The sequence below is a fragment of the Macrobrachium nipponense genome, chromosome 6 (assembly GCF_015104395.2).
Source record: "Macrobrachium nipponense isolate FS-2020 chromosome 6, ASM1510439v2, whole genome shotgun sequence".
NCBI lineage: Eukaryota > Metazoa > Arthropoda > Malacostraca > Decapoda > Palaemonidae > Macrobrachium > Macrobrachium nipponense.
Genome location: NC_061108.1, coordinates 34,374,590 through 34,396,817, shown reverse-complemented (window position 1 = coordinate 34,396,817; position 22,228 = coordinate 34,374,590). Strand labels below are relative to the sequence as shown.

Below are 22,228 nucleotides of genomic sequence, written 5' to 3'. Positions count from 1 at the left end.
AATGTAGGAATTGAGTTTGGACAAGTCCAGAATGACACTTCTTTTGGCTGAGTGCTTCTTTGGGACAGTGAACAGACGTCCTTGAAATTTTAGGCTCCTTACTCTCTTTATGGCCTTCTTTTGCAGGAGATCTTTGGTATATTCTTCCAGGTCCGTTGTTGGGGTCTGGAAGAAGTTTACTGGTGGTGGCGGAGGACCTTTCCTCCATTTCCATCCTAGGCCCTTGGAGATTATACTGTGTGCCCAAGGACTGAAGGTCCAATGGTCTTGAAAAAAGTATAGTCTCCCTCCTACCTGCTGCCTTTCACTGGTTGGTTGCAGGTTTGTATCCCCTGCCCCCTCGGAACCCTCTGCCCCTTGAACCGCTTCGTAGCTGGGAGTGGCCTCTGGGTCTACTGCTACCGCCATGCCGGTTGTAGCCGCGAAAAGAACCACTGGCTTCGTAGACGGGGTTGAAGGCGGGGGAGGCCATTATGGCCATAGAGGTTGAGGGCTGCTGGCCTTGTCGAGCCTGAAGCAGCACAAATTGTTGCTGTGGCTGGGCGTTTGATGTTGAAGGCCTCGCCATTTGGGCAAATGGGACTGCCTGGACTACTGGCTGAGGACGAGCGGATTTGTAGGGCATGAACCTCCTTTGCCTCTTCTTTGCCCTGGCTTGCTGTCCGGTTGCTTCAAACTTGTGTTTGAAGGGGAGACCCCAATGGACTCGGAGGCTTTGGTTAGCTCTGGATGCCTCCCTCAAGGCATTATCTACTTCTTCTTGAGGAAATAGTTTATCTCCCCAGATCAAGGATTTGATTAATCTATTAGGCTCATGCCTAATAGAAGCCTCTGCTAGGACGTACTTCCTGCAAGCCCTTCTTGCTGCGCCAAAGTCGAACAGGTCCGACTGATAAGTCTGTAACAGACTTTTTGTCAAGACCTGGAAGATTTGCTCATCCTTATATATAGAAGCTACCAACTCCATAGAGGTAACGGAGTTGATAGATCTAGCCAGTCTTGTCCTGGCCTCAAATTCTGATTTTATCATGTGCTCCGGAAGCTTAGGGAGCTTGCCGGAGAACAGTGTTGAGGCATAGTCTGGGTCCAGCCTGCCGACAGTGAAAGTGGCCGGAGCATCTTGCCAAAATTCCCTGCTGGCAGGGAGGAGGAGGGAGGTAGCCTCTGGCTCTTTTAAGACTGGGAGAGGCTTTTCCTCTGTGATGGCTTGGAGGGTTAACTCCGTCACTTTGTCGGTGCAGGGTGACGGGACTTGGTCCGGCGTCACATACATGGTGTACGAGCCTTTGTGAGGGGTCAACCTGGTGTTAACGCACTCCCAATCGGCCATAGTACGAGCCCAGACAGCTTGGGCTTGTTCCTTTGGAAAGATGACCGTCTCCTTAGGAACCTTGTCTACCCTGACTAGCGCGTGCTCGGCTAGTCTGGCGAATCCCATGAAGGGAAACTGGAGACCTTCTGGGTGGAACTCTAAGTCCTCCAGTGGTTGGGTGCTGCACCCTTCAATGGTCAGTTTGCCATCCACGTATGGGGTGTGCATGACAAACCACCATGGGTTGTTCTTGTGAAAGGGTGGGAGTTTTAAGGCATCCGGAACTCCCATGGCCAGCGCCGGAGCTCTGGAGTGGAGGAGGCCCGACATCATCTCCTTTATCGGTTTTATCTGTTCAGCCACAATGTCAGATACTGACTGGCTGGAGATCTTGGGTCCGGAGGAACGCCGCAAGGAGTCGAATCGCTCATCGACTGCTTCTCTAACCTTCGACAACAAAAGGTTAGGTAGCAGGTCATGGTCAACTCCGGACTCCGCCGCCTTGGATTTAGCGGACTTAGATCTCGATCCCTTTGCAGGGAGAGAATCCTTGGCAGCTGGCGTCTTATCAAAAGAGGTCGATGGCCTAGGGGCCGGAGACAACTTTGACGCCGCTGGCGGAGTCGGCTTTGATCCCTTGGGCAGGGATTTTGATATAATAGTCTTTTCCTTGGGACGGACAGATCTAGCACTGTCCCAAGTAGTAGGGGTGAACCTAGTAAAGCCCCAGAAGGAAGAGGTAGAGGAAGGAGTGGGACTGAGGAGGCTACCTGCCTCACTTACCTCGCCACTTACCTGCTCCCCCAGGACCATGGGTTCCGTGTGGATGCGGATGGCAGCCACATCTCCCACCAGCTCTTGATCCTCTGGGAGGGTTCCTGTTGCTTCCCGGATGGCATTGATGATGGGGACCACCAGACTAGGCTCTACTGAAGCCGACGGCGAATTCTTGAAGAGAAGGGTCTCCAGGCTGGCATCCAGGACGTAGGGGCATCCTGACGGAGCGTTCCTTCCATACCCGGAGACCCAGTGTCTCAAGTCCGTCTTGGCTTTCTGGCAGCTGTCATCATCCGTCTGCCAGAGGGAAGGAAAATTAACACTCCCACCATAGACGGCTTATTTTAATTATATAAATTGCAAGTATAATACAATTTTCCTCAAGGGATTTCAGCAAAAAGGGAAAAAGGGGGCGGGGGGCGGATGTTAAGTGCTTACTTGGTCATTAACTAGAACCAGCACCATGTCGTAGCAAATGGTGCAGGCTCCAGGGTGCCACACCATGTAGGGTGACTCCCCTTCCACCGCTACGAAAGAGATGGAGCAGTTGGCGTTGGACCGGCATACTTCGTGTCCCACAGGATCGCTGAGGGAGGCGGAGCACCCTTGCGCCAAGCAACACACCTTCTGTAAGGGAAATTATTAATGAGCAACATCCCCTAAGGAGGAAATGGAACTTAAACTAGGTAAGCTCACAAATACTCATTAGGGAATAATTCAGTGCTTGCACAGTCTTAATGATAAGAGCATGCATAATCCACAACAATAGGCATGCAATTCACTGAATAAATTGTCTTTAAATTTCATGTCCGTTGTAGGTCGCGTTCGCGGGTTCCAGGCAGGCGCCGATAGCTACTCTCCGATATCCGCCTGACTATGAGGAGGGCGGACCTCAACTCTGTAGTCTGACTGGACCGGAGGGCTACACATAAGTGTAAGCGCCTACTAAGACCCCGAGAACGTAAACCGATCAACCGTAGGTTTATCGGACAACTCTGGCGGCGGATGTGAGGGTAAGTCACTCTCCGTCAGTACCGCAAGGGTCCAGAGTTAATATCTGTACTACTTTGCCAACCTTGGCTACACTCAGGTCTCAATAGTTTTTGTACTAGCTGTTAGCTGTGGAACTGCCGATAGCGAGTCAGGAGAAGGGATGACCACGTCTGACGATGCTTACTCCTTTGAAAAAGGGGGGTGGCGGGGGCGGGAGGGGTTGAGGATAAACCGCTTACCGCCATCCCACTGTTAACGGGGACGTAAGAGAGACCACGGAGTGTGTAAGTAAATACGAGCTGCCGGAGCTATGTACGCCATTGGCTGAGCTCCGGCAGTCTAGCGCAGGGCTACGTATTCCTTACTCGCCACCCCTGCTCCTACCTCCTCTCTCTCTCTCTCTCTCTCTCTCTCTCTCCTTCCAGTCTCTCTCTCTTTCCATCTCTTTCCTCTCGTCTCTCTGTCTCTCTCTCCTCTCTCTCTCGCTCTCTCTCTCTCTCTCTCTCTCTCTCTCTCTCTCTCTCTCCCCCACAGTCCCTGACCTCCACCCCCTCACTTATGTGAAACTCAAAAGGACGTCTCTCAGAAAGAGAGCTAGTACCGCGAGTTATAATGGATCGGCTGAGCCAAGCCTATAAGTGAATGGGGGATGGGGGTGTTGGGGCGGTTGGTTGGTGGTGGTCGGACATGGATGTCTGGCTGCCTGCCTGATCATAGGTGGCCACCCAACTGGTCGTGCAGGCTACCCCAGTAGGGGTAGAGTGGATGGAACCATGGCCCGTCGTGGTTGGTATCGCTACTGATTAGAGTGGCCACCCAATAGACGATGTGTAGGCTACCATTTGTAAGAGTGGTAAAACGACCTGCCCTATGGCTCGTCGTTGGTATACACATCGGTTAGGGCGGTCACCTATCGGAGGCGTAGGCTACCACTATAGGATGGTAGAGACTGGGTCCAAGGTTCACTTTGGTAGGTTCACGACCAGAAGGGGGCCTCGACCGAGAGGGATAGCCTACCGAAGGAGGCTTGGCCAGACTAATGCCAACCAGACCTTTATGGTACAGAGATATATTTTATATAATGGACTAACAAACATACAGTAATAATGAGTCAATATAGGAGAGTTGCAAAAGTGTTCTATGACCTATAAGAAGTAACCGGTACGGGATTGATTGATTGATCGAGGCTGCTAGGGGCGTGATCTCTTAGAGTACCTTGCTCCCTAAGCTCAATATCAGAACCCAGACCTCAACTAAACCTACTAAAACCGAATTTATTCATTTCAGAGTAATCAGGAGGATAGATCCTTCAATTAATGAGCTTTAATACCTTTCGGAATTATATGGGAGTGACGGTTACGTACAGTTAGCCTTTCTAATTAAAATACCTGGACTATACTGTTTTGGTGGCAACTCTTCAACCTCTTCAGTGAATTAAACTATCTATTCACGTAAAATACTAGTATATGCAATTGTGAAAAACTTCCGTTGGTGAGAGAGAGAGAGGGAGAAAGAAGGGGAGAAAAAAGAGCCACCAGCTCTCTCTCTCCCTCTCGCTAAGTCCCATAGGCTACATTTAGGTAATGATAAAAACAATATTACCACCATAAAGCAACTCTCTCTATCTCCGACTTTGCAGGGCACACGGCCTGCTTTCTATAATGGTAATACAGGCGGTCCCCGGGTTACGACGGGGGTTCCGTTCTTAAGACGCGTCGTAACCCGAAAATCGTTGTAAGCCGGAACGACGTTCTTGAAAACATGTCCACAAGGAAAATTTCACTACTAATTTGCAATTTTTCTTAGGGCCGTATCTCTAAAATTATCACTAATTTACTTTTTTTCATGTGCAACATTGTGTATTCACAAATTACTGTATATTTTCATTAAAATACAAGAGAGAGAGAGAGAGAGAGAAGAGAGAGATAGAGAGAGAGAAATAACTCCTTAGGTTTCAATAGATTGAAATGAATGTCTGTAGGCAACTTTTTCCCCCTCCCATAAATACATATATTTCTCCAGAGAAGAGAGAGAGAGAGAGGACTGTGCAATTATGTTTGTCTGTCTATCAATTCTTTTGCTGAGAGCGAGAGAGATAAAAGAAGAAATAGAAACACCAAACATGTATGACAAGTATCTTGTGGAGAGAGAGAGAGAGAGAGAGATAGAGAGAGAGAGAGAGAGAGAGAGAGAGAGAGAGAGAGTTGTCCTTACAGTATTTAAAGAGAGAAATGGAATGATTATTGTATTTAAAATACTCAGATAGGAATTTTGTACTTATAGTATTATTATTGGAAAATATTAATGATAAACTTATTACATACACGTCCATGAAAATGATCTCATCTCAGTAAGAGAGAGAGAGAGATAAAAGGAAGAAATAGAAACACCAAATGTATGACAAGTATCTTGTGGAGAGAGAGAGAGAGAGAGAGAGAGATTGAGAGAGAGAGAGAGAGAGAGAGAGAGAGAGAGAGAGAGAGAGGTTGTCCTTACAGTATTTAAAAGAGAGAAATGGAATGATTATTGTATTTAAAATACTCAGATAGGAATTTTGTACTTACAGTATTATTATTGGAAAATATTAATGATAAACTTCTTACATACACGTCCATGAAAATGGATCTCATCTCAGTAAGAGTAGAGCGAGAAGAGAGAGAGAAGAGAGGAGAAAAGACGAGGAGAGGAAGAGAAGCGAGAGAGAGAGAGAGAGAGAGGGAGAGAGATTACATAAAACCATTAAATTCGTTGACCATTGTATGGCATTGTTAAGCTTGAGTGTCACTCGAGTTGAGGTGGGGAAATTGATACAGAAAAAGACAAAGGGAAGAATTTTCTTTTGAAATTAGTTATAGTATTATTACTACTTCTATTATTATCATTATTATTATTATTATTATTTGAAAATATAATAACACATGCATCTACCATAAAAATTCTCTCATCTCAGTTAAGAAAGAGGAATTATCCTTACAAGTGAAATGGAAAGGTAATTTTCATCTCTTTAAAATACGACCATTATGAATTTTGTAATTAAAGTTTTATTATTATTATTATTATTATTATTATTATTATTATTATTATTATTATTATTATTATTATTAAATAACTGAAATTATCAATAAACATTTTACATACTAGTACCATAAAAATTCTTTCATCTCGGTTAAAAGAGAGAGAGAGAGAGAGTGTGTTTATCTCTCTCTGTTTATAACGCTTCCAGCGAGAGAGAGAGAGAGAGAGAGAGAGAGAGAGAGAGAGAGAGAGAGTTAAAGAGAGAGAGAGGGAGGAGAGAGTTAACCTTAATTAAAAGTGACATGGATAGATTAGTACGTATTGTATTTCTTTAAAAATACTATCACATATGAATTTTGTAATTACAGTTATTATTTTATTATTATTATTATTATTATTATTATTATTATTTGAAAGTATTAAAAACAAATAGTACAAGTACATAAAAAATCTCGAGTCTCAGTAAATGAGAGAGAGAGAGAGAGAGAGAGAGAGAGAGAGAGACGAGAGAGAGAGAGAGAGAGGGAGAGAGAGAGAGAGAGAGAGAGAGAGGGGGGGGGGGGGAGTCAGGACCACGTGATTGCAACACTGCAGCTCTCCCCCAGCTCTTCCCCCTCATGGCTGTCACAGAACTTGATATATAGCTGACAGTTTTAGTACCTGCATTTCGAGAAAAGGTTACTGGAAGTTACTTCAAGAAGACTGGGATTTCCTTCATTCTTCCATAATTTTTTAAATATAAGCTAAAATCTTACTAATTCACTATGGTATTTTCTTTAATGAATTGATATTATTGCTGTATAAATTAATATTAATATTTGAAAATAGTAAATCATTTATTTATCATACTAAAAAACATACATCTTTGTAGTACGTATAGAGAGAGAGAGAGAGAGAGAGAGAGAGAGAGAGAGAGAGAGAGAGAGAGAGAGAGAGAGAGAGAGAGAGAAACTGTGCTAAACTATAAAGGATTCTTATCTTATCATAGTATGTGTTTTTTAAAGGCATTGTAAACTCGGAGCGTCGGAAGCGTCAGCGTCGTAACCTCGGAACAAGCGTCGTAACCCAGGGCGGATTTTTCAATGAATATGTAAGAAAAAGCGTCATAACCTTGGAACGTCGTAAGCCGGACCCGTCGTAACCCGGGGACCGCCTGTATACTAATACTATAAAAACATGTCAAGATTCCGCGTACGCCCATAGTTAAGGGAAGAAAAAGCTAACAGCTCCTTCTCTGATTTACGTCTTAGCTTAGTGGTCATAGTATCCGAAAAAGACATGGGCGTGAACGTTATCTTGTAACATATTCTACAATAAAAAATATATATAATAAGAAACACAGGAATTGGGTACTTAGGTGTCAATATAAAATGAAATTTGGAATTATGTAAATAAACAAAACATAGTACCCAACCCACGCGTTCCCGCTCGCGGTACCCAAGATGGCGGGGTGACGCCGTGCTCCTGCAATACTTTCTACGGGACCATGGGCCATAAAACGTCCGCAACTTCATAATATGTGGAAAAACATAAATTGGGGTACTCAACTTAGGTGTAGGAGACATCTCGGAAGAAGCCATCGCACAAACACAAACCAAAAGCGGTAAAGAGCGAGCAAGAAAAAACGCGTCACTTCTGAAAAAAGGTGTCTAACAGGATAGCAGATGTTCGCTCGCGTCGGGTATTAACAGTAGTAGTACGAGGGCGATGTAGGTGTGACCATTGATTCGGCTCACCTCATATGGAGGTTTTTGAGAGGGAAGACTCTAAATGGCAGGAGACCTGTGAATAGTGGCTTTCACACGCCCCGAACTTTATACCCGAGGCCCTTTGGGTGCTTGCGCGAGGGTAGTAACCTCTGCATAGCAATGCTAGCTTTTTTCTCTGGTATATTTAGAAACTATTTATACTGGAAAAGTAGATAGCAGGATCCCTTTTCACCGGCGAACACAGGTCGACCCAGAAAACGGACCGTTGCTGGGTTCTGCCTCTCTCTTTAATAGAGAGCAGGTAGATGCTGCAGTGGACAAGTGGTGGGACGAGGATAAGTACTGGCTTGTTCACCAGGCGGTAGCAAAAGCATCTGCACTTTCGCATTCTACTGCGGCCAGACCTTTTGAGTCGGGCTAGCTCTTCCTCGGCCCTGAAGAAGTCTTCTGCTTTGAAGGGAGCCAGAGGAACGACCCAGCCTTCTTCTTCCTCTTCCAAAGATGAGTCCTCTCACCCCTTTCAGACTGATTTCCAGTCAGGGCAAAGAAGGAAAGGGAAGAGGAAGAACAAGGGGAAACGCTAGGGCCATTGTTCCTCCCCAGCTGCTGTCGTTGGTGGGGGACTGCCCATCGAGCCATTGGGCAACTTGGCAGCAATAGGGAGCGGAGACCTGGGTAGTAGATGTCCTTCGGGAGGGCTATCTGCTTCCCTTCAAGTCCCCACCACCCCTCACCAACCATCCAGTCTGGATTCTATCCTATGTAGTGGAATCTTTAAAACACCAGGCATTGCTGCAAGAAGTGCAAGCAATGCTGAACAAGAGTGCTATCGAAGTTGTGTCGGACGGGTCTCCGGGATTTTACAGCTGAGTCTTTCTCATAGAGAAGGCTTTGGTGTGTGGTGTTGGAGACCAGTCATAGACCTTTCTCTCCTGAACCGATTCGTTTGCCAGACTCGGTTCAAGATGGAAACAACTCGATTAGTGTTGGCATCCATCAGGGAGAATGACTTCATGCTTACGGCAAACCTAAAAGATGTGTATTTTCAAATACCCGTCCACCGGTCGTCCCACAAGTACCTCCACTTTGTCCTCGGGGAAACGATCTACCAGTTCAAGGCACTATGCTTCAGACTGTCGACTGCTCCCCAGGTGTTCACGAGTGTTCAACCTGGTCTCTGCTTGGGCACATTCGAACGGGATACGTCTCATGAGGTATCTCGACGATTGGCTGGTTCTGGCGAGCTCCCACTCACAGTTGCTACAGGACAGGGATTGACTTCTTGAGTGTTGTCAGAATCTAGGGATCCTGATAAACCCGGAGAAGTCCAATCTCGAACCCAAGCAGAGGATATTGTACCTGGGCATGCTGATAGAAATGGTAGTAGCAAAAGTCTTCCCCTCGGACTCTCGTATCAGCAAGTTCAGAGAGGTAGTGCGGCTGTTCCTGTCAAGACAGGAGCAACCTGCTCGACTTTGCCAAGTCGTGATCAGTCACCTGTTGTCCTTGGAGAAGCTGGTCCCTCACGGATGTCTTCACCTGCAGTCTCTTCAATGGAGACTCAGGAACTTTTGGTCCCAGTCACGAGATCCTCAGTCTTTCCTTGTTCCTCTCTCATAAGAAGTAAGGGAGGACCTGGATTGGTGGCTGGAAGACAGGAACCTCACGATAGGAGTGGATCTGACCACTTCCCCTCCGGACATGCTCCTGTTCTCGGATGCATGGAACGAGGGGTGGGGCGCACACCTGGAGGAGTTGTTGGCTGCAGTAGTGTGTAGAGTCCCTGTGTCTTCACGCTTGGAGGTTATCCACCCATCTCTTACGAGCAATAGGCTTTTCGCTTCGACCAGTGACAGAGATGGCTGGATACCTCAGGAAATCCTCTGCTGTAGTTTACCAAGGAAAGTGGGTTGTCTTCTGTGGATGGTGTCATAGGCGGGATATCTCTCCGGTCGGAGCCAATATTTAGCAGGTTGCTGACTTCCTAGTCTACCTTTGCCGAGAAAATCTCTCCGTTTCAGCAGTAAAGGGCTATAGGGCAGCCTTAGCCTTAGTCCTCAAGCTGAAGGGGAAACATATCTCTTCTTCCTTTGAGATTTCTCTCTTCATGAAGAGAGGTCTTGCCCACCAAGGGATCTCAGGCCTCCTGCGTGGGATGTGACTCTCGTACTGCAGAGCTTGACTCATGCCCCGTATGAGCCACTCTGAGAGTCTGACCCTCAAGACTGTCTTTCTGCTGGCCCTAGCATCGGCGAAGAGAGCTGGCGAACTCGTGGACTATCCTTCGACATTAAAAACACAAGAGGTTGGGAATCGGTTACGCTAGAATTTGTCCAAGAATTCATTGTTTGAAAATTCAACGGCCGTGTCCAGGCTTCGCCTTAAGTAATTGCTATTATAAAGGAAGGACCTAGGTTTGTATAGTTAGGAAAAATACAATTTACTTTAAAAAATTGCAATTTTTGTTAAAAGGTAGAGATATGATAAGGCTTTGATTTTAATTTTTAATTGGTTGAGACAAATTGTGTTTGATGATGTGTATAAAACAAAATTGTTTTTAAACACTATATGTAGATATCTGGGTGGATGTTTGTAAATTTCCAGTAAGTTCAGTTTTTATTCACAGGCAAAACTACAAAATGGCTGTTGGAGGAGGTGTAGTAGAATGTTTTGACTGTGGGAAGGAAGATCCAAGGAAAGTAACCAGTCAAAGCAATTTAGGGATTGCTGTGTGTGGACCAAATGTCATGGCTGTTTCAGTTATTATTCCTAAATCTGTAGGAAACCCCAAGAATTTGGATGACTACATGAAGCAGGTAAGTTTTTCTCTCTCTTCCTTGTTTTCTTTTGTAAGCACGTATGAAATTGGTTAAGTTTTAAGATGTTGACATTTTTTTGCACAGCTTTTCACCACAGATGCTTCTAATTTTCTATATTATACAGTATGTATATGTTATAGTGTCCCATAGTTGTCATGTTGTGTGATGTTTAGAAGATTATAACACATTGGTTTCTTTTGATTTCTTATTTTCAGTTGAAGTCCTGTGGTTTACCAGAAGGCCAAAGTTTAGCATTTATGTTCACTTGCTGTGGGCGTGGCTTTTCTTGGTATCGAAGAAGAGGAAATCCATGGTTTGATTATAACAACGTTGAAACAAAAGCATTCCGCAAATTCTTCCCAAACACCCCTGTATTTGGATTTTTTGGTGGTGGGGAGATAGGTATGCCTTTTCTTCCAAAGTTCAATGAATCAAATGATGAAACAGAGGAAGTTCCTTCAAAGAAGTGGAAAAGGAGACTGTTTCATCAGTTCACAACAGTCATAGTGTTGCTGTCGTTTTTGTGATATCAGTATTTTGTAGTATTATGCTTCATCCTGTACATAAATTGTATTTTATGTCTACCTTTGTATATATGGACAGGTATGGGTTGGTAAGTGTAGAAGGAAATTTTTTCAGACATAGTATTTATGTTTGAAGACGTCCATGAGTATTGAGAAAAACTTGTCTCGAGCATAAAATTAGAAATTTGGCCACATGTTTGATAGTTTTAATGATTCTCAAAATGATTTCATTGTAGTATGAAATATTTAAAAGCTATTATTAATTTTTACTACAAGATATCCATCAAATTACCTTGTTTTCAGTGTAGTACCTGAAATTTAATGCAAAATTGACCATCTCAGATGGAAAATGTTTTATTTTTCTTCCAAGTGGTTGTCAGTTTTATCTTTCCAGACAGTAAATGCATGTTTATAATAGGATCACTTAAGGAAATTTCAGCATTTGGTTAAGTTGACTGAATCCTGAAGTGACAGTGAGGAATATTGTGGCTCTAAATTTTTGGGAATAAGTAATGTCTTTGGTGGTACAGTCAACCCCTGCCTATTTGCGGTTCAGTATTCGTGGATTTTGCTGTGGAAATTATCCCTGACTTATTCACAAAAAATTCAGTAATTAGCAGATTTTTCTTGAGAAATATTCACTGATTACTGTATTTTCATGTGTATTTTCATGTTATGTTTGTGACTAAATACATTTTTTATGATAAAAAAAATTATTGACTAATTTTCAAATATTAATACATATTAATGTAAACAACAAACCACGGTTTTTGTTTCCCTCTCTTTTCGTAAGTTTCGGTTTTCGTAGACTTTTTTTTTTTTTCTACAAAATTTCGTCTTGGTTATTGTACGTCTCCTCAGTTTTCATGCACTCGGAAACGCTTTTCGGGGCCCAGTACGTGAACGGGGCCCTTATTGAGCGTCCAAACAAAGCATCCCATCTTTCATGACCCATTCTGCTTTTATGTACTCTGCATTTGTGCTTTTTTTTTATTCAAGTGCAACTGCTAAATAAGCCATCATGGGGCAAAAGAAAGTTCCAAGTGCTAGCCCTTGTGTAAAAAAACAAAAAACATTATAGAACTCGTAGCAAAGTGTTGGAGGAAGTTGCATGCCGATCTCAGTGAGAAAATGTCTACAAGCGCTGCTGTTAGGGAATTTAAGGCCAGCAGAGGGTGGTTTGAAAAATTCAGAAAACGAATGGGCATACATAATGTGCCTACTTCAGGGATTAAGGACATGTTTGCAAAGTGGAATGATGTAAAAAATTTTGTGGAGAATTATCATCCCCCCAGCGAAGTTTTAATCCGTGTCTCCAACATGTTTGATGACAGTGTCATGTTTAAGGGGGGCCGGCCGGAACCCTTATATATGGGGGTATAGGGCGAAAAATGCAGTCATGAAAAAATTCATAGAGCTTCGTATGGCAATGGAGAATACGTATACGAAATATTTCGTCAAAATTCCTATTACTTTCGTAGTTACAGTATAATTAGTAAACGTAATTTAATAAGCCAAAAACATTGATCTGTACAAGAAAATGCAATATTTCTTCTGTTATCGTAAATTTTGATAATTATTGTCAAATAAATTGTGAGCAATGGCATCTGTAGAGATTCCATGAGTCGCAGAAGGGAAGTCAGCTATCAATCACTTTTCAGTGCGAGCACAAGCCTCATGTAGTGTACACATTTGAGTTTCACCTCTGACATTTGCTTGCTTTTACATATGTTTATCTTTGTTTCAGCAACAATTTCATCATGCCAATGAGGAAAAGACAAGCAAAACATCTCGCTAACATACGGACAAAGAAAACTCGCTCTAATATGATTACATAATATCGTAATATATGCGATATTAGCATAGTTAGTGAAGAGAGAGAGGGAGGGGTGCGTAGTAAGTAACGCCCCCGTCTTGGAGCAAAGGGATCGTCATTTATGATAAATAACAGTTTTGATTTTTTAATACCCAAAAAGGAATATGAAATTCATAATAATCATGATTTATTAACACTGCCTTTGTAAAAAGAGAGTACACATTCAAGTTTCACCTCTTGACATTCTCTTGCTTTTACGTTTATTTATCTTTGTTTTGGCAAGAATTTCATCATGCCAAAGAGGAAAATACAAGGAAAACATCTCGCTAACATACAGAAGAAGAAAATTCGCTGTACTCGCTAACATACAGAAGAAGAAAATTCGCTGTAATGAACCGAGTTAGTGAAGGAGAGAGAGAGAGTTGCGTAGGAAGGAGTGCCCCGTCTTGCCGGACGCAGTGTCCCAGGCTACGATTTATGAGCAAAGGGGTCATCATTTATGATTAAATTATGATAAATAACATAGTTTGGGTTTATTAATACCCAAAAATGAAATATACATTCATAATAATCATTGTTTATTAACATTGTCTTTATAAAAATACAAAGGAAAACGTACTTATTGACCTTCAAATTCTATCTTCTCTCTTAGTTTTAAAGCTATAGTATTGAAATTTGGTATATGACTTAGAAAGAAATTATAGAACAATCAAATAGAGCCCATTTGTGTTTCATTTTTTTTTTTATAAATTTTCTTTTAATGAAAAATTCATATCTTGCAAAAAAATGACTGAGAAAAAAAGAAACTTCATTTGATTGGAGGTCTACATCAGGTCTATATATGGTAGTAATCCCAGGTCTTAATATTAAATATCAAGGGAGGAGATAGAATTTGAAAAATGGTTATTTTCAGGATAAATCGTCCTGGTGTCATAAAACCGAAGGTCAGAGGCGAAAATCATATGTGGTTTGGAGATGTCCCAAGTCACCTTATTAAGTGGTATGAATATCAAAGTCCTGTCCTTAAAAAATGGCATTAGCCGGCCGTCCCCCTTAACTTTAGGCAAATTTTAAAGAAATGCCAGAAACAAATGTCTCTGGACAGTTTTGTTGTGTGACATGGGTCCAGTAATTCTCAAACTGGTCCTAGTGTCAGTAAAAAACAAAGAGGGGAAGTAACCTCAGATAGTGCCAGTAAAAAAACGAAGAGAAGTAGTCCCAGATAGCTCCTTGATACCTTTAGTCCTCCTCCCTCTCCCCTCCTCTCTATCTTCCATATGCTAACAGGTGTTCCCCATAAAGGTAAGAGTGATGTTAAATGTTCATTTATTTATTTCATTGGTCATTTATATTTATTTCTCATTGTTTTCTGTATGTAAAACTGTTTATTCTCTATAAAATGCCTTTTTTGTTAATATTTTTGGGAGTCTGGAACACATTAATTGTACGTATTTACATTATTCCTTATGGGAACTATTGTTTAAGTTGTCATGGGAGGTTGTGGAACGGATTATGTCCAAAAACCAAAGTTCCACTGTATGGATTTTTTTAATGTGTATTAAATATTAAGTTACCGTATATACTTGCATATCATGCAACTTTTGAAGACCTAATTTTGGAGCTAATTTTAAGGGGGTCGCATCATACATGAAATATAAAATTAGCGTATGTAATATTCACATACTAGTATCGTTTGATAAAATACAAACACGTAATGAATATGCATCTTTTCTATGGATCTTTTAAAAAGTTATGCTTTACTTCACTGCAACCAATAATATTGCATGTATTTTCTTATTACTATTGTATTATAAAATACAAAAGTAGCAATCAATGTTTTGGTTTGGAAATCAGCTGAGGATGATTGCGAGGTTAAGTTTATTTTGTTGTATTGAAGTCAAATCAGAGCGGTTTCCTTGCTTCTAGTTAGGGTAAATGAATCTCAATATACTCTGTTGATATGGGACTAGGTAATTTTACATTATACAAAGATACAAAGTGTTTTAAAGTCAAAATATCACTTAAATTTATATTGTTGTGAACGAAATTTAGGTTTTTATTTTGTTAGTAGATGGCGCTGAAGGCATGTTTATTGTGTAAAAAAATCAACAGATTGCGTTCGATATTGTCACTTGATTTCATCAGAATAATACAAGCTTTACATATCTATCTTTTATCGGAGTGAACACAGTAAAATGAGCTCTTTCATGCCAAATAGTTTTGATTAAAACACATTTCTCTCAAATTTTGTTTACAGTCGAGTTTGATGGTGCTATACCAAAGTTTCCATGTTGCTGATGCATGATGATAGTCGTTAGCAGATGAACGTTCTTTCCTCAGCTTTAGCTACAACTAGAAGCTTAAATTTAGCAGTATATGCCCTTGCCGATCTTTTCTCAATAGAGAATAAGGATATAGTCGTAAAAATATATCAGTCCTATTCTTTATAACGTCATTTGTAACATAACTGCGGTAATTTTTTTACTATCATACTATGGTTGAAATGCAAGCAAGCCGCTGTAGTTATCAGATTTGGTTCATAGCAGGTCAGCTGTTTCTGACTATATGCGTTTGCACAACAAGTATAACATTACTGACTATTTAGGTTTCTCTTTTACTCTTTTCAACTTAACTAGAAGATGGGATAGGTAAAGAGATGGAGGAAAAGGGGTTAGCCTAACTAGAAAACAACAGGAAAAGTTGTTAGCCTATTGTAATTTGGTCTCAAAAATTGAACTCGCATGTTTCAAGAGAAACATGATCAAATCATTGTTTTAGGGTGAAAATTTGGGGGTCGCACAACATGCGAGATCTTGTGTTACACGAGTACTTACGGTAATTGTAAGCCATATATTTTAAGGGTAATGTTGTAAGATGGCTTTGAAATGATAAAAATATTAAAGTGTTTTAGATGATAGTTTAAGGTATACTCTGTGTAGGATGGTAGTTTAAGGTATACATTTGGTGTTTGAACTACTAAATTAAGCAGCTTATAAATGCTTCTAGAAGGGATCTAAAGTGTTTGTGGATTTTAGCTATTTGCTGGTGGTTGTATTCCTTATCCCCCGTGAATACTGGGGTTGACTGTAGTTGGAATTGGTGGAAATGATTTTATTCCTGTTTTTTTTTTATTTCAGAGGGTAATGTGTAACAGTGTGTTGGCAATTCGTGGTTCATGATTGTTGCATTGTGATACAGTACTGTTTAGTTCTGTAATATGGAAGTTTTTTCATTTGTGTACACAACCTGCATTTTTAAAGGGACCAGCAGTTGTGTCCTATTCCACGAAATGGGTGTTGTTATGTATTTTTATTTTTTGACGAATACCATGTTTATGTAGTGTTAATTTCTTAAAATATAATTTTTTAGACGATACCCTATGTTTTATGTAATGTATATAAAATAATTTTTTTTTGTAGAATTCATTAATCGTGTGCCTTGTATATGTGGTGTGGAAATCCTGGTAAGATCAGTCAAGCTCCAGAAAATCACTGTGCTTGCTCCACCCAGCCCATTTCTATTGCATCTTGCTGTAGTTTTCACTTTTTGTTGAAAGAATGAGAAAGGAACTTGTATGGGAGGGAGGAGCACATTTCTGGTGTGAGTAATGGATTGGTGTAAAAAAAAAAATTACAAAGCTTGTTTCATTGCAACCCTGTTATGTTGCCTGAATTAATAGTTATGTGGGAGAAGAACTTTGCGAGTGACCAAGACGAGCAAAATACAACAAGACTTGAAAAGAAAAAGAGCATGAAGATGAGCAAGATCAACAGACAACTGGCAAACCAAGCCCACTTCTTTTGGTGTAGGTTAGTACTTGAACTTTATCATTAACTTGGCAGTGGCCAAGGCAGTGACCTTCAAGAAGCTCCTCACAGATTATGTTCTTGTTCATCATTCATTCAGCTCACTAGTACTTACAGTTCATCCGGAAGGGGAGAAGGCATATATGTCCAGGTCATCCGAACTCTTCATCCTTATAGATGGTTTAGGCCCCAAGCAGCTGGGTCCAACTGATTAGAGCAATGTGGTAGATGCTTGTTAGAGATACGTAGTGCTAAAGTGGTTAATTAATAGCATGTTGAGAAAGTTTATCTATTTAATTTTTCTCTATTTCTTTAGCCTCTCTTGGTTTTGCCTTCCAACCTAATGGTGCATTTTAATATAGGCCAGTGTTCAGATAGCAGTTAAATCCCTTGGAATGGTATCAACCTTTCCCCCCTTAATGAAAATTCCAGTGGCAAATGATGAGTTTCCACATGGTTTCCTGAAGGAGTCAAGTTAGTAGTCTTTGTCACTTCTCACCGCATTTCATTACATCTAGATAATATGACCAACTGGAGGGGAGCTGTGGGCCATCCTGAGTAACAGGTCACAAACTAACCTGTCATAAGATTTAACCTTATCACCATCTGGCAAATCCTCAGTGTACTCCAGTGTGCTAATAATGTAAATTAGAGTTGGCTTATAGTTAGGCTCTTTGTCAGTTTTGTTATTTCTAAATATCCCATAAGTAAGCAAAGTTATTACATATATTGTAACTATAATCTTAAATTTACCCTGGTTAGATATCATTCCTTGTTCCCGGCTAATGTAAAGTAATATCAGATTGGAATAAAATGAGCTCAACAAGCATTCTTTCAAAGTTGAAGAAAAATTTTAGACCTGGCCCTTAAATGGAAGTGAACAAGCTGTGGGTACAGGTTTCTTGATGAAGGTATCTTATATGATGTGATGAAGTTCAGAGAGAAATGCATAGGAGAATATTTTGTATATTATTTTACCACAATGTCCACAGGGTCTAGCAGACCATGGTTTTCATAGACTAGGAGAATTTTATCTTCTGCACAAGGCAGTGGCAGTATTTCAAGCTTCACATTAGGGCTCCATGGTGGGTGCAAGCAAGATCTCCACTGACAGACGACCAAGGGCCCCCTGATTTCTGATTACACTATGATCATGATGTTTGACATAATGCCAGTGATTCTTACTTGTAAGGATAATATGAATACTAGCATGCTTTAAAGACCAATAACTTGAGAATGTTTTTTGTTGGTGTTTTTTCTTTGAAGGTCCAGGTGAGGGGCCCAGCCATGCAATGAAGCATTTGTGAACATAAGTATATCAAGTACAGAAGGAATAATGGAACACCTCTCCAGTAATTGTTTGTATCTCCACCACCACAAGTCCCTCAGAACTTCTTCCAGCTGGAACTTGGCAATTCAGAGACATAGTTGAAGCTGGCTACCATCTGTCCAGCTAAACTTGAAGGGAGTGAGTATAGAACTGGTAGTGAGGAACTAATTTTACCAGTGGCACCAGGTTACCAGAAGGCCTTCCAAAACTTGGCAGTTAGATGAAGACTTCAAAGTGCTGAATCACTTAGATAACCTCTTAGTTCTGTCATCTGAAGGTCATACCAGTTCTTTTATATCAATGACCATGCCAAGGAAGTTGCTATAGATGTGCAAGTAATGGAAGAACCCTGACAGCCATCTTTGCAACTCCTCCCTTGGAACTTGGTGATTCAGAGACATAGTTGAAGCTGGTTACCATCTGTCCAGCCAGCTAAAGTTAAAGGGATTGAGTATAGAACTGGATGTGAGGAGCTAATTTTACCAGTGGCACCAGGTTACCAGTTAAGACCTTCCGAAACTTGGCAGTTAGATGAGGACTTCAAAGTGCTGAATCACTTTTGATAACCTCTCGGTCCTGTCATCTGAAGGTCACATACCAGTTCTTTTATATCAATGACCATGCCAAGGAAGTTGCTATAGATGTGCAAGTAATGGAAGAGCCCTGAGAGCCATCTTTACAACTCCTCCCTCAAAGAACTGTAACCAACTGGTCATCAAGGTAACTGCACTGGCAGATCTGAGTTGGTGACCCTAAGCTGCCAATGTGGCTCCAGTTATTAAGGAACTTGAGGTGTGGTTGATAAGCTGAAACACATGATGTAGAATTGGTATACTCTCCCTTTCCAGATGAACTGAAGATACTTAATTAAGGCAGGATGAATCAGCATAAGGAAGCATGTATCCTGAAGGTCCAGGTAAGCCAGGAAATTCTGTCTCCTGGTAGACCTCGTCAACAACTCCACTGTTGCTATCTTGAAAGCATCAAATAAGGAAACTTGTTGAGCGGGCAGAATTAAATGAATGGCCTTCAATATCCTCTTGCTTCCAGGACAATGGAGGTAGGGCTGTAGAAGCCCAGTGACTTGTTAAATACTTCTTGATCGTCTGGTTCTCAGTCCTGAATCCCCTCTTTCCCTTCACCTGAAAGGCCTGAACTCTCTTAGTTGCTGAAGCATGATGTAGAGCTCAATAATTGGAAAGGGGCCAGGGGACTCATCTCAAGGAAGAGAGGCAGTAGCCATGAAAAAATAATGTTGGTGACTCTCAACTCCATTCTAAGTGTCCCAGTTTATCCAGTGATGTAAAAACTGTACAAGATGGAAACCAAAATTTATTATCTTCAATCCTCTCTGGTGAAATCTCTTCAGATTGTCTTCATTTACCTTAATAGAGGGGGGGAGCAAGGACTTCTGTTTTGATGTTTTTTACCTGTTGCTGCCAGTAAAAGTTGACTATGGGGATTTGTTTGGGAATGTAAGGTCTTGGTGCTGAGTGGTAAAAGACTGCAGATGAAAGTCAAGAAGAATAGTTGCAGCTGAAGTTTCCATGATTAACGAGGCTGCCTGCGAGAGGGAGTTAATGCAACTAACAATCCAGTTTTACTTGTTCAAAAGATCTGGAGTCTCCTTATGTAATGTTCATTAAAGTTTTCTTCCAATGTAGAGAAAGTAATTGTTAATGGAGAGGAGGAAGCAAGGGAATCCTTATTGACGTAGGTGACAACAGAAAGGTGATGTGAGTTTTGAATCCTGAAACTTGCGATGTTAATTCTGTGAAGTCTGAAAAATTATGATAGAGGCAGTTCATATATCCACTACCTAGTTCAATTCCTAATCTGTTCTATAATGAAAGTATTCTTTGCTTGTTTTCAGTCCGTAACTGTGCTTTTAGTCATTATGTCCAGTTTGTGTTGTGCTCCTCTTTTGTGGCATTTCTATTTCTTCCGGTACATACTGGTGCATTATGTTGAAAATGCACTCCTAATTTTACAAATAAAAGTTTTAAAATTTCAAATTAACAGAACGGTTACCATAATTCTTCCTCAACTGATATATAAGAATATTTAGCACACTTAGCACAGCAGTCAACCAGACACATTCCAGGATGATGGATGTATGACAGACTAAGTTCATTCACTAGGGTTGGTATTAGCAACAATTGCCTTGACACTTCTAAATTTCTAAAATTGTTTGATACAGGAAGACGGTCATGTTAGTCCTTCAATCTCAACACACCAAAGCTGTTACTGTTCAGCTCAGCTCTGCCTTTATAGACTGTGGGCATAACAGCCATCAACCATACCACTGAAAAAATCGCTTTTGTCCAATCAGCAAAGTTTAGTAATGATTGGGTCTGATCACTACATGGGCAGCTGACCCCCTGGGAACACGGGATGCTGTTGACATCTAGGAGTCATCTTTTGCATCCATGTTAGAAATGTTGGGGCCAGTCAGTACTTGGATAGGTGACCTCCTAATAACTTCAGATGCTGTTGGTACCTAGGAGACATCTTTCGCATCCATGATTCAAGTCTTGGGCTTACGACTGCCTGTCGTTCTGCCTGATTCATCAGGAGATCAACAGTGTATGAACATTCCATTTCTAAGGACCCTAAAGTCTACCAAGTACCTGAAGGCATTTTGCATTATCACTTAAGAGTTCACCTCCAAACTAGTGCCAACAACCTGTCTTTGATTCTGACTCAGCCAAGCAGTGTCTAGGAGCTTCATTTCTTTTGACTTGATGTATGATTAAATGGACGTATTCCACAGCTGACATGGTGGACAACAGTATATTCTAGCCAAGATTTAAGGTCAGGGCCATTGGTCTACCCCTAGCATTCAGGAAGAACCTGTCAGACAGGTACTAAGGATGGGAATGCTTCACAATAGACTGCATTTGCCTCCTTTTTACCTTCTTGATGTTGCCCCATAGATCCTTTGCATCCTTTTTCTTGGGTTCTTTGGTGTCAGTAGATCACCCAGCTCTCAAGGACAGGTAGCATCTCGCCTAAGGTGTATGGTTGCAGAGAGGTGGTGTGTGTCTGACTGGCCTCTTACCTTCTTTTTGATACCCTTCTAAGGGACAGTCAGCAAACTGTCATGCACTGGAGGGGTGTGCATTTAGGTGTTCTAGATGACCGAGTATCCCATATATAATCTAGCCCTTTTTAGATTAATAGATGCAACTCCTACACCCTCTCTAGCAAGGGGAGAGAGCGATTGACTATGAACAGACCCATTGGTTATCTCCAGCTTTATTGTCCTCAGCAAGTGGCTGTTAGGTTTAGTATCAATAAGATACCTATCAGTAGCAGGACATTCCTCTCTTTAGCAAGGGGGAGAGGAATGATAACAAACCTACATGAGTGGATGAATTGGTTTGTTAGGAGAACAGATCTTATCTTCCTTGGACGCAATGAACTATGACTATGTGTAAAACCCAGAAGTCTGACTCTATGATATTCATATGTCTTAGATTCGGAAATACTGGTCAGTTAAACCCTTCAATAGTGGACGGTAGATTTGACTCCTTTTCCATACCTTCTCTGGCACATTTCGTAGATAATGACAGAGTAATGAGAGAGTACTTAAGAAGGACAAGGCACCTCAGGCCTGGGTTCAGGAGGTTGTTCGTAAGTACAGGAAGAAATAAAAATAGTTTTTATTTTTCCTAACATACAAACCTGAGGTCTTTACATAATGGCCCACCTCTGGCGCCCTTCATTCTGTTTCGTGGGTGTAAAGGTAAAATGAATAAATACCATCTGGATTGGAGGGATTCCTCCCCTTCTGTTGTTAGCCAACTACCATTATCCACTTTGTTTCAAGTTAAATGGCTGGCTCCAACTTGAGCTGAAAGTAAATCCCATATGTAAAGACCTCAGGGATGTATGTTAGAAAAAATAAAAATTACGTAGTACTTAAAAAAATTGTCATTTCATTATTAAACTTAAATTTCCAAAAGAGCTTGCAAATCTCGTAATGGACACCAGAGTCAGGCAAGTCTTACATTACCATCCATGACTGCAGTTAAAGGCCAGTTTATCTGCTGATGTGATCTGTGTTAGAAGTATTTTGCAGAGTAAATAATACACTCGTGAAATCGTGTAGAAGTATTTCAAGG

At 41.3% G+C, this 22,228-nt stretch overlaps 1 protein-coding gene across 1 annotated transcript in view; it reads left to right on the top strand.

Moving 5' to 3' along the window:
- LOC135216701 (uncharacterized) overlaps window positions 1–16,305 on the top strand; it is a gene marked incomplete in the record, with an annotated part of 37,293 nt that extends 20,988 nt beyond the window's left edge. Inside the window, 2 exon segments of the mRNA XM_064252123.1 lie at window positions 10,426–10,622; window positions 10,841–16,305. Coding sequence (XP_064108193.1) covers window positions 10,426–10,622; window positions 10,841–11,152 — 509 coding nt within the window.
- Window positions 16,306–22,228: the final 5,923 nt, after the last annotated feature.